At 30.1% G+C, this 13,252-nt stretch overlaps 1 protein-coding gene and 1 long non-coding RNA gene across 3 annotated transcripts; both read left to right on the top strand.

Annotated features, from left to right (window-relative positions):
* Positions 1-547: 547 nt before the first annotated feature.
* On the top strand, positions 548-2,094 carry LOC131165579 (uncharacterized). Of its 2 annotated transcripts, XM_058123504.1 has the most exons (3): positions 548-1,197; positions 1,720-1,846; positions 1,958-2,094. In XM_058123504.1, the coding sequence occupies exons 1-3, from the start codon at positions 583-585 to the stop codon at positions 1,981-1,983; spliced, it is 768 nt and encodes a 255-aa protein (XP_057979487.1). In that variant the 5' UTR covers positions 548-582; the 3' UTR covers positions 1,984-2,094. The 2 variants fall into 2 exon arrangements, with proteins under 2 accessions (XP_057979487.1, XP_057979486.1); XM_058123503.1 differs by having other exon boundaries at positions 1,720-2,094.
* Positions 2,095-11,313: 9,219 nt separating this feature from the next.
* On the top strand, positions 11,314-12,472 carry LOC131165578 (uncharacterized). The gene is made up of 2 exons (XR_009139600.1): positions 11,314-11,849; positions 12,095-12,472. It is a non-coding gene; the product is annotated as an uncharacterized LOC131165578 (long non-coding RNA).
* The last annotated feature ends 780 nt before the right edge of the window (positions 12,473-13,252 follow it).

Genomic DNA, 13,252 nt, shown 5'->3' with positions numbered 1-13,252 from the left:
CCGAGTAGATGGCAAGTAAACTTAACTCAGTTACATCCTTAATCTTAATTATTGAAACAATTGGCTTTCCGTATCTTTTTCTGGACTTTGTTGCGTTCTTTTGTTTCCCCACATTGTTGGCCAAAATGCTGGGAAAAAGAGTCTCTTGCCCAATACGAAGGAAGTCAAATGACATATAAGGACTAAAGGGCGGGCTACCTTTGTCTTTTCATTTTATTTATTTATTTTTTGTTATGTTCTTTTTATTAAGTCTTTAAATGAATAGATTATTTTTTATTGATTAGTCTGTAAATATTCTTAGAGTTTGCTTCGAACTCTTTTATGTTCTTTTCTTTTGCCCTACACTACACACTAGATTGATGTTCTTGCCCAAAATGCCGATCTCATAAATCTTAATTGCCGAATAGCTGGCTTTTCCTCATCTTTTCAGGGCTCTCGTATTCCTCAATGTAATGTTCTTGGCCAAAATGGCAAGAAAAGAAGAGGGTTCTCATGGGAAAGAGAGCCTTTTGCCCCCTATATATACATATAAGAAGAAGAACCAAATGACACACAGATCTGTGATCATAAAATTCAGAAAACATGGCACAAGCAGAAGCAAGCACCGAGATTAGATTAAAGCTTCTGATAAACAAAAAAACCCAGAAAGTAATATTCGCGGAAGCAGGAAAAGACTTCATAGATTTCATTTTCAGTCTTATTCGGCTGCCACTAAATGGTGTCATTCGGCTCCTCCTCCCCCACCAATCCATGGTGGGCTGCGCCGCCAACCTCTACCGCAGCTTCGATTCATTGGGCCAAACCTACGTTCAACCCAATCTTAACAAGGACTACGTCCTTAAGCCCAACCCGACGGCTGCCCCGCCCCTGCTATTGCCGGACGAGGCAGCAGCCGAGGCCCGGCCCACCAAGAATTTGTACACCTGTGGGAGTTGTTACGGGGGCAAGTACGTGTCAGAGGAACAGGGGACCAAGTGTCCTAACTGTCGGAACTCTATGAATACGGACGTGCGTTACGTTGGGCCGACCGTCGAAGGAGGAGGAGGGTACGTGAAGGGATCAGTCACGTACATGGTGATGGATGATTTGTCAGTGTCGCCGCTGTCGATGGTTTCCACCATTGCCGTCCTCAACGCCTCAAATGTGGGAGAGTTTGAGGTCCTTGAGGCTAAGGAAGTTTATTTCGGCACTGATGAGGTGAGCAAAGCGACTCAAAATTTTCTAGAGGATCTACCTAATAAATGTGTTTCAAATGCTAAAATGCTAGTTGTGGCCTCCTAGGACATTTCAAATCACTTCTAACAAAAGTTCTTATCCAACATTTTAAGCTGTATTAGATTTAAATAATAATCAAAATTTATCTAAATTTAAATATAAAATTTGAAATCCATACGCGCAAATGCTATCTTAATATGTGTTTAGTAGAAGTTATGCACATGGATTTGTGTTAATTTGGATAAAACATAATATAAAATTATATTGAGTTTTGTTCTACTTCATAGAAGACCATTTCAAATGCTTGAAATTCATGTTTTTCCATTCTTGAAATATATATATATATATATATATATATATATATATATATATACATATATAATTTAACACTTGCAAGCCAAGAAAGAATAATAAACGTGTTTTACTTGCTAAAGTGCTGGCTATAACATTATTAACTTTTTTTGCGGTGGGGGTGGGGGTGGGGGTTGTTTCTCATCATATTAGGGCGTAAAATTGTTGAAGGGTTCTTTGTGCTCCAATGCGGCTCTCACATACGTCTACCTTGGAAAGAAGTTTGTCAATGATGAAGCGAGTAATGGCGAATGTGTGGTTGAGAAGCCTTGGCTTAATGGTGCTCACTCGAGAGGAGACAATACCGAATAAATTTGTCTCTCTCTACTATTGTTCTACTTTCCCCTCATCTTTACTTTTATTTCTTACTTGCTTGTTTTTACTTTTACAGAGCTAACCAAGATGCCAAAGGAATAAGAGCACCAATTGTCGGAGAGACAGAAGAAAATAATTTGTGCAACCATATGTGCAAGAATACTTTATTTGAATAATAAGAAATGTCCTCCGAGCTTACTTTGCTTGCTTAAATTCGCAAGTTTGTCATTGTATTATAAAAGCATATCGACTTAGATGCTCAAACTTATAATTTATAATGGTCACGGTGCGGAACTTGATTGATGTAAAATGATTTAGAGTAAAATTGTGTAAGAACCAAATGAATTTTTATTATGTTCAAGTTAATTGATTTGTTAGTTTTTAATCAAACTTATTAGTGTAGAATGATCAAAGCTATTAAAGTTGGAGCAAAAAATCCTTTTGCTACTTATTTAATCCAGCCTTTAATCGAATTAGGGAGCAGAGAGCAATAGGTATATTATAAAATGTGAAGGTTAGGAATTTTGGGTCATAAAAGGATATATACAAAATGTGAGAGTATTTATTGTGAATGTGGCTTTGTGGAGAGACAATTTGGCTGCCATCGAGAATTCCACGCCCATGCTTATTATTATTATTAATTAATTAATTAATAATAATATTACTATTAATGTATAATTATAACATATTAATTTATGACAAAAATAATTTTATTAACTAAGTTAAAATATTTAATTTATTTAATGTTAATTTAAATTAATATATAGTTTTTATCCAATTCAGAATTGAATTATAATAATTAATATGACATAGTACATAGTTGAATAACACATAAATATTTTTAAATATATTTTAATAAAAGGTTAATACTTTATAATTTAAAATTTAAATAATAGTTATATTAATATTTTAAAAAATTAATACTTAAAATAATATAATGTTAAAAATAATTTAGTCATTAATGCATATTTATAACATATGATTATGACATTAATTTATATTAAAAATAGTATTAGTAACCAAATTAAGAATTTTAATTTTTTAATGTTAATTTAAATTTGTTGTTCATTCCAAAATTTCATTATACTTTATTAATAATTAATGCTATAATACATAATAAAATAATATACGATTGTTTTCTAATATATTTTAAATTAAAAATATAATATTTTAATTAACAATTTAACTAATAATTATGTTAATTATGTTAATTGGTCATTTTTGTTAACACTTAAATATTTTTATCAAGTAAAAATAATATAATATTATTTTAAATTAACAATAATCTCATTTTGAATATAGATTCATAATATATGATTGTCATATTAATTTAAGTTAATAATGTTATAAATTAAATTAATATTTTAATTTTTAAGTACTAATTTAAATAGATAAATGGTTCTTCCTCTTAATTTTAAAATTGAATATGTTTCATCAATAATCAATATATTATAATACATAACAAAATAATATACAACTATCTTCTAAAATTTTTTAAAAGTATAAAATAGTTACTAATTTTTTAATATTTAAACAAAATTAAATTCGTATATAAATTGTCTAGTAATCAAAAAAATTTCTTAAATTACCTTTTGAAATTTATTTAGATAGTATCCGGGAGCATGAATTTCAAACCTTGAATTTAGGTTTGGATAGATTTGGACAAATTTCAATATAATTTTGTACTATATTTTATCCAAAAATCCAATACAACTTCAAATCCAAAATCTCTCAAAACACAGGTTAAATAATTTAATTTTTTTTTTACAATAGCTATTTATTTTTGCATAAATTAAATGTCATTTTTTGTAAAAAAAAAAAAGATTATTTTAAAAATATGTGTTATATAAATACTTTTTTAAGTGTTGTCGGAACTTATTATGATAATGAAACTTGCAAAGGGCATCGTGAGTAATGGCTTCTTGTTCAAGATTGAATATTCCCTACCCTATCTTCCAATGTGAGACTTGCTAAAATTTCCTATCTTCGAAACCCTACACCCCTCACGCTTAAACCCTACGCAACGATCTCAAAAATAGTTATACTTGATTAGGGTTATGATCCTAAAAAAATAAATAAATAAATAATAAATTAAATTAAATTAAAATTAAATAATTATTATTAATTAAATAATATAATATAATATATATATATATATAAGTTAACATCCGAGCTTTCGGAATTTGAAATGTGCAGAGAACACGCACACGCCCCCTGTGTCAATTTACACACTCTCTCTCTCGGCGTTTCTCTCGTCTCTCTCTCCTCACGTCTCCATCTCTCACCTCTCTCTCTCTCTCTCTCTCCTCCATTTCCTTGGCCTAACGTGTGTCGATCAGAGAACGAAAGATACCCTTGGGTTCCATTATCCGCCACTAACATTTTAACCGGAGTGGAATTGCTGTACGAGCGTCGTAGGCACCACTCCTAGGGAAGGTAAACTCTCTCTCTCTCCTCAATTTTTTTTTTTAAATCTCCAGCCAAATGTTTGTCGCAAAGTGAATTTTAAAAGTAGAATAATCAATTAATATAATTATAATAAATTTTATTTTTGTTATAGTAATTTTTTAAATGTGTATTATTTGTAATTTTATCACTTTAATCATATTTTTATAATATTTTGATTTAAATATGAAAATGAGCAATTTTTTTTTTATTAAGCCTTTGATTTGTAAGTTTTATAAATGTTGTTGATTTCTAGTTTTTAGTTTCTGATCTAGGTTATTCATTTTTGTTTATCTAATTTTTGACAGTATTATCAAACAACACATAAGGATGTGTTTGGTTATCCAAACTTAACCTAATAACTTGTGATTGGTATAGGTCCTAGGACACTTAAGTGGGTCAAACATAAATATACAATATTGATGGTTTCTAAATCTTTTGTGCAGGAGTTGGTTCTTTACAAATCCTTCTCTTTTAAAGTTGATGTATAAAGGGAATTAAAGTAAAAAATAATAATAATATCTCAAAGTTGTAGTAACTAGGTCGAGGAGTGTGAGTTTTAGGGTTTAGATTTTTATATGTGAAGATTTGTTTTAAAAAAAAATGTCAATCTTATTTTATATTATTTTTTTATTAAATACAATACAAGTTTAAATCTAAATCGAAATCCAAATCCAAATACTGAAATGGTATTGAACTCAATTTTTGTATTTATTATTTGCACACATTTTGTTGTTAATACAAAATCAAATAGTTGAATTTATAAAGATTAAAATTTGAAAAGTAGTGACTTAGTTATAATTTGGTAACAGTAATATGTACTTTCCTTGAGGTTTTAAACGTGTTATACACCTCTTTTGATTTTTTGATTTTTGGACATAAGAGAGATTATATCTTTTTATCGAGAGAGATAAACTACTTACATTTTTTAAACTACAGGAAAAGTTTGTCTCTTTTCCTTAAACCTCGACAAGGTCCTATTATTATAAAATGAGTTCATGCCTTTTAATTAAACTTTGATACAAGTCGATGTTTGTTAACTATTTATGAATTAAAGTAATTAAGTTTATTTATAAAAAAAAAAATAAGAGTAAAGTACATCAACCTTTCTTAAAATAAAAGCACATTGACCTACATGAAGTTTCAAAAAATTTCATAAACCTCCCTAAAGGTTTCAAAAATCATACAAACCTTCCTTAATTTTTAATTTTAATAATAATTATTGTGACGTCCTGAAAAATTCAACTACTATAAATATAGAAATGCTCTCTGATACCACACACACACACACACATATATATTGCAACCCGCCTTAATCAAGGAATCTTGGGTGCACCTATCATTACTAGCATTAAAAACCGTACAACAGAAGATGCTAAAACATCAAAATACTTTACCAGAGTTCTAACTGTTTTGAAATACATACATATAACTACCTGTCTATATAATACAACCCATCAAAATAACAAAATGTAACCGCTGGCGACTCATCAGCTCTGTCTATCATCCCCAAAAGTCTAATCTCTATCCTGTAGTAAGTTAGGCACGGTTCCCTGAAAGACCTAAAAAATGATTTGTATAATGGGGTGAGACACTTCTTAGTAAAACGGATTATATTATTATTAGTGTGTGGCTAGCATGAGTTCTTGTGTGAATATAAAACTTCCATTATTTCATTGTATATAATATGACATTTTTAAAACTTTACTGCACTGTATATCTAAAAATACATAATTTCATAATAATAAACTGTAAACTCAATATACCCCATTTTATAGTAAATTTGTCCATATATACATAAAAGACACAACCTAAACTGCTGAATTAGCGTCATCACTCTATTACATATCATATGACATGCTTCCGCCCATGACGGGTTGTGCGGCCCGAAGGTTGAACTCAGCATATGGCGGGCCGACCATAGCTGAGTCAGAAAGGTAGTAACTACGATTGTGCCTACCCTAAAGGGTCACCCGAAACTGCCTCGAGGTAGTACTGTACCCAAGTCTCCAATTGACTATCCTATATCACACTTCCATTCTTGTGTGATTGCACTCACTGCCAACTTATAGTTATGGTACTATGCTCATAATATCACATCGCATATCTACAGGGTTCTAGCTAGAATCATATATGACAATTTACATAATAATACGGAAATCATAATTCACTTTTCATAACACTATATAAAACATATATTGTTTGTTATTTTGTCATTTTCTGCCTTGGTATAAAATCGGCATATCAAATCTCGGCTCATAGCCGTCACATCACAAATGGGTTTACAGCCGTCACATCACATATCGGCTTATAATCGTCACATCCCATCTTGGCTTATAGCCATCATATCACATATCGGGTTATAGCTGTCATTTCTCATATCGGCTTATAGTCGTCACATCACAATAGTTTACATAGTCTGTTTATTTATGCGAGTTAAATCATACTCATGCCACACAAATTTTCACCTAATAAATCATAAATAAAGTAAACTGTCTGAGAAAATATACAAGTTGCTGAAATAGGGGTATGAGCATCTCCAAAATTTTATTTAATTCAAACTACATATTTTATTGAAAATAAGAGATGTTCAAACCATTCACGTTAGTTTTCCCAAAAAACGTATAAAAGTCAAAACAACCATTTCCATATACCTGATTCGTTCTGAAATTCATATATACCGTTTCCGTAAACATAAATTGCAATTTAATCTGTCCACAATTCAAAAACAACTGACATAATATAATCCCCTTACCTGTTATTGAAGAAAATGTCTAAAACCTTCAAAATCACGAAAACCTATCCGCACCAATTTGCGGAAGATTGACGGCCTACGTGGCACGAGAAGGGAAAGAGAATCGGAGAGCACTTGCGGAGAGTTCTCGAGGCTAGAGAGAGAGTTTCCGAAAACTCTAAGTAGAGAGAGAGAGAGAGAGAGAGAGAGAGAGAGAGAGAGAGAGAGAGAGAGAGAGAGAGAGAGAGAGAGAGAGTTGTGAGTTATGAAAACTTAAAACATAACTTAACCCTTAAGTAAATAGGCCCGTAGGAAAATCGTCGCTGATTTTTTTGGGCTTGACAAAACCGTCGACGGTTTGACCTTTAAACAACTCTCGGTTGTTTACCTGCAAGAAAACCGTCAATGATTTTTCTAATCCTCACAAAATTGACAACGGTTTGGTCCTGGCCAAACTCTTTTTTCCTTTTTTTCCTTTCTTTTCTTTTTTCTTTTATTTATTTCTTTATTTTCTTGGTTTGGGTTACTACAATCTCCCCTCATTACAAAAATTTTGTCCTTAAAATTTGCTAATTGATTTCCATCACATCCACAAAATTATCACTGATATACTAATCCGACTCACATAGCAGTCTCGTCTCAAATTTATTAATTACCCTCACTTATGATGAAGGAATACCGTGGTTACACATAATGTCTCGGGAGATTATAATATCCATTCAAAACTCTCCCAAAGACCAACCATATACTAAAACAACAACAACTGATAAAGCTAACAAGCCTACTCTAAGCAACCTATATACAAAACCAACACTTACTTACCATTCTACTTATTTGTGTAGCGCTGAGCCTCTCTGAACAGTTGTGGATACTTCTGACGTATTTCTGTCTCTAATTCCCATGATGCTTTCTCCACTGCATGATTACGCCAAAGTACATTTACAAGCAGAATCTTCTTAGTATGTAGCTCCTGCTTCTTATGATTTAGGACATGTATTGATATCTCCTCATATGCCAAAGTATCCCCGAGTTCCAAAGACTCATAACTGATCATATGCGAATGATCTGGAATATACTTCCTTAGCATGGACACGTGAAACACATCGTGAATCTTAGACAGTGCTGGGGGTAAAGCTATTATGTACACCATCGGACTAACTCACACAATTACTAGTGATGATTTTGAAAACCGTCACTAATAGTCAATAAATCGTCGCTAATATTTTCGCACAACAGTTTGAGTGGGAATCCTTCTTTTAGTTACGAACATATTAGTGACAAAAATAAAATTGTCACTAATAATGCATTTTTCGTGATGGTTAGTAATTTCGTCACTAATGTCTAGACTATTAGAGACGAATTTTATTTTCATCACTAATAAGTTATTATTAGTGACATTTTTTACTCTGTCACTAATACTTTCATCACTACAAAGACTTTTTTTAGTAGTGTGTCAGAAATTTTAATATTCAAAAATAGTTTTTTTATATTTAATTATTCATTTTATATACATTTAAATTAAAATAAAAATTAAATGATCATATTAATTTAAATATAATTAAAATAAAAATATACTCAAATTTAAAAAAAATAATAAAGTCAATTAAAAAAATACTTTTACTATTTTTCAATTGTAATGTCCAAAAAAAAATTTTATTGTAAAGTAAATTTTGAAATTAGAACAATTAAGTAAAATAGTTATAATAAATTATATTATTATTGTAGTAATTTTTTTAATGCATATTATTTGTAATTTTATTATTTTAACCATATTTTTATAATATTTTTGATTTAAGGATGAAAAAAAGCATTTTTAATTAAAATTTTAATTTGAATTAATTTTATAAATACTAAAGAAAAAGATTGTTGGTTTCTAGTTTTTTTGTTTATGTTTCTGAATTTTAGTTTTTGTTTCTAATTTTTAACGGTGATACCAAACAGCCCATAAAATTTTTAACTTGTTTTAGTACTAGAAATATTAACCAAAATAAGTTAATGATTTTTTGTTTTTAATTTTTATTTCTAATTTTTGTTACTAGCTAAAATTTTGACAATAATACCAAACAGCCCCTAACTTTTGGGGGCCCAATATTCATTTAAAAACTTCAATTTCTATATTGTGTTTAAAGCGACCAAAAAATTAATTTAAGTACCCTTATCAAAGGAAAAGATTTCTAAGGAACATTTTCTCCACCTATGATTTTGAATTAACTAATCATAAGATGTTACGATAATATGAGGATGAATTATTGGATTAAATTTATCTAAATTATATTTTAGATAACTAATCATATTTTTAAATTATTAATTTAATATAAATTAATTTTCTTAAATCACTTAAATTTATTTGAAATCTAATGGTTTGTTTGATATCGTTGCTATTTTTTGTTTTTAGTTTATTTTTCTCCATAGTGAAAAAAAAAAACAAATTATAAAAATGTGTTTGTTGCTATTGTCAGTTTTCTATTTCTATTATCGATTTTCAACTGTTTATAAAAAAACTAAATATCGATGAGTTGTTTTGACAACCCGTTGTTAAAAAATTTTCATATCCATAAATAGTTTTTTTTATTAATTTATTCATGTTATACACTTTTATATTAAAATCAAAATAAAATGATCATATGAATTTAAATATAATTAAAAGAAAAATAAACATGAATTTCAAAAAATAATCTGATGTATGTTTGTGGATTTTTATGTTTTTTTCTATAACATTTATAGAGATATTGCTAATTGTGTTTCTGACTTTTTTTCCTACTTACCATCAATTACGTAATTATGGAAATGAATTATTGATAACATGAATCGTCTTTGACAAAGACATTACGGGGACATTACAGCTACTTCCTATTATGGATTATAATTAAGTAATTTGCTAACATTGTAGTACATGGAAGGGAAAATGTCACCTTGTTGGTATTTATCGCCCGCCATGACTCATGTTGGTAAGTTATTTAATTATGATATTATTGTAATTTTACTAGAGTATGGAAAAGCTAATGTTATGTGCATATTATGTTTGCCTTGTCAATCTAAATAAATGTCATTCATATGGGTCAAGTGGGAGAATGTTGAAATATGACCCACATGAAATGAAAGGGCTATGGACATTTTAGATTAATGGATTAAAGTGACTTTTGGCTTTTAAAATTCTATGAGAATTAATGGGGAAGTGGAAGGGTTTTTTCTATTAATGCCTACTTTTATATATATGGTTGGAAATTGTCCTCTTGTTATCAATCCTTTCTCTCATAGTTTACCCATATGATCTGGTGAAAAATAAAAACAGAAAGAGGGTTAAGCGAGAGAAACGATTCTTACAAGTCTTCTTCAAAGACCGGTTTACGTTATGGCTGATTCTGGTATGATTTTCTTAAAACTTTTATTTTTTGTATGAAGCTAATACATGTGATGATCATGATAGTTAAAAATCCTAATTTAGCAAATGGAATACGAAAAATTTCTTACATATTTAGATTTGACAAATCTCTAACATGTCACAACAAAAAGATAAGTTACTTGATGAAAGGAGGAAAAAAATATTAAAAGAAGCAATGAACAAGTAATATTAAAACAAGCAATATTAAAACAAGCAATGAACAAGTATATTTACTGCTTAAATATTTCACTTAATTTTACTTTTTCACTATATTATGCATATTGTATTATGCTATGATACTATTACAAAGGAATGAATCGACATAAGTGTGATCTTTGAATAATAAGATCTATCGATCAGTATAATTTTTTGAAGTACCACCATTAATCCATATTTAATTTTAGATGTATTGACATTTATTCCTTAATTTTGAAAATAAAAATGTTAAATTTTTTTCCACCTTGGAGAAATTATATAAGGGGCTTCTTCTTGCACCTGTTCATGTTCATGTGTCTATTTCTTAAAACATATCCTTGTTAAACAATAATTTTTTTTATAATATTAATAAATATAGAATCAATTTGTTACATATTTAATATTTAAAATATTGGCACAAAAATACATGAAGGCAAGGCATCTGTGTAATTTCTAGTTAGCAAGTGAATGAGGATAAAAGTTTCATTTCATATGGTAAAAAAATAAATGCATAGTGTTATTGTTTGGAATTACACTCACTTCTTTTGTCCCATCACATTTTGTTCTTTTCCTTTTGTTTTTATTGTTTATAATTTTTGGTTGTTGGACTTGCGCTTCGTTCGGTACTGAGATCAGCTCCTCCACTAACAAAAAGTAAGCCTTGCTTTTCCTTTTTGTGGTGGGAATGGTGAGAGAGAGAGAGAGCCCCGTCTGTACTTCGCTTTACGTTTTTGTATATAAATTAGACCGCAGTTGTAAGTTGAAACAGATGATCGATAGGGGGAACGGACAATGCATGGTGGAACAATTAATTAATGAGAACATCTATACGTTCAAAAGAAGAAGAAGAAGAAGAGATCATTAGTAAAGATCTAGCTAGCTAGATTGAGATCTCGTACTAGCTAATTGAGCTACCTACTTGGTTAGAGCTGGAATGATTGCCTCCAGTTCCTTTTTTATTTTCTTTTCCGTTCTTTTCTTCTCTGTGCTTTTCCTCTTTCTCTTCCTTTTCCTTTTTTACGTTTTCCGGTGCATATCATGATTCAGCCACTGCACGCGCGCCCGGCCCCCATTATTTGCTTTCTAGCTAGCTTAGTCCCCACAACGCAGCTCTCATCCACACTCCTCATTAATTAACTGGGCTTTCTCCACATTGCCATGTTAATGCAGCATCACATTAATCACATACACAACTTTGCCGGTTAATTTCAGGTATGTTTATGTATAGCATGCAGCTACCCATTCAACATGCATTAATGGCCAAAAAAATAAAAGAATGAAGGCTGCCTTTGCTTAATTATATACTCCGATTTAATTATTTATTTGTATAATCCAGTTTTTCCATCTGGGTTTTTGATTTCCAAGCTTGCTCTGGGAATATGATATTGTTCAAGTTTTAGTTTCTCACATTTCTTTACTTGGTCTCATGTTCACATCTCGATCGATCGCCATGGCAGCCGCTTGAAGCTAGCTTCTGAGAGATGGACGCTGAGAAATTGTAGCGGTCTTTACGGAGGCGGCAAAGGACTTGGTGCATTTTCTGCTCCGGCCCCTCCCTCCGCCGCCCAAACTGCTACTTGATCCTTATTTAATGGACATGGCAATGAGGACGGTGCGCCGGGGGACGGCGGCGGCGATGGACGACTTGTCGAGGTCGACGGGCTTCGCATGGATGGAGTCCGGCACTGCTCTTGATCTAGGAGAATAATGTTGTCGACTTCAATAATATGGCATATTTATATATATATATATTGAAGTGACAAAACTGATCTATATTTTTCTCCTTCTATGTATCTCTAATTAATAAAGAGTGTTTTGGGAGGGTTGTTAGTGAATATTATATTGTTCAAGAATCAACAAAAATTTAAGAACAGTTTCGTATAACTATCAAAAATTTAGAAATAAAAATTAAAAATAAAAACAAAAATTAGAAATAAAAATTAGAAATTAGAAACTAAACCTATTTGATTAATATTTATAAAATTAATACAAATTAAAACTTTAATTAAAAAATACTCATTTTTATCTTTAAATAAAATAATATTATAAAAATATAATTAAATAATGAAATTACAAATAACATACATTAAAAATTATTATAATAAAAATGACATTTATTAGAATTATTTTACTTAATTATTCTACTTCCGAAATCTACCTTATAATAAAAATTTTATTGGACATAAGAATTAAAAAATAGTAAGAAGTAATTTGTAATTGAATTTATTATTAATTTTAAAATTTATGTATATTTTTATTTTAATTATATTTAAATTCATATGATCATTTAGTTTTGATTTTAATTTAAAAATATATAAATAAATAATTTAATCTGAAAAATGGTTTGTCTAGAAGCAAACCATCCTTGAAAGTCTGGTCATTTGTAAAATTTCTATGAGCAGGTTGTCAAAATAATTGTTCGATTGTGTTGCTCATATTGAATGGGATACATGCACGAAAAAAGCATGGTGAATGAAAAACAAGGAAGTTGAGCTGCAGAAAGAAATCATCGATAGTTTGGTCGACAATTTGGCATTAGGAGATAACCGTCGACGGTTTCAGTCACAATGGTTCAGGCTTAGTATTAAACCATTAATGGTTTGCTAAAATTGTCG

The sequence above is a fragment of the Malania oleifera genome, chromosome 10, assembly GCF_029873635.1.
Source record: "Malania oleifera isolate guangnan ecotype guangnan chromosome 10, ASM2987363v1, whole genome shotgun sequence".
Lineage (NCBI taxonomy): Eukaryota > Viridiplantae > Streptophyta > Magnoliopsida > Santalales > Ximeniaceae > Malania > Malania oleifera.
The sequence above is the reverse complement of the archived record's forward strand: the minus strand, read 5'-3'. Positions and strand labels throughout refer to the sequence as shown.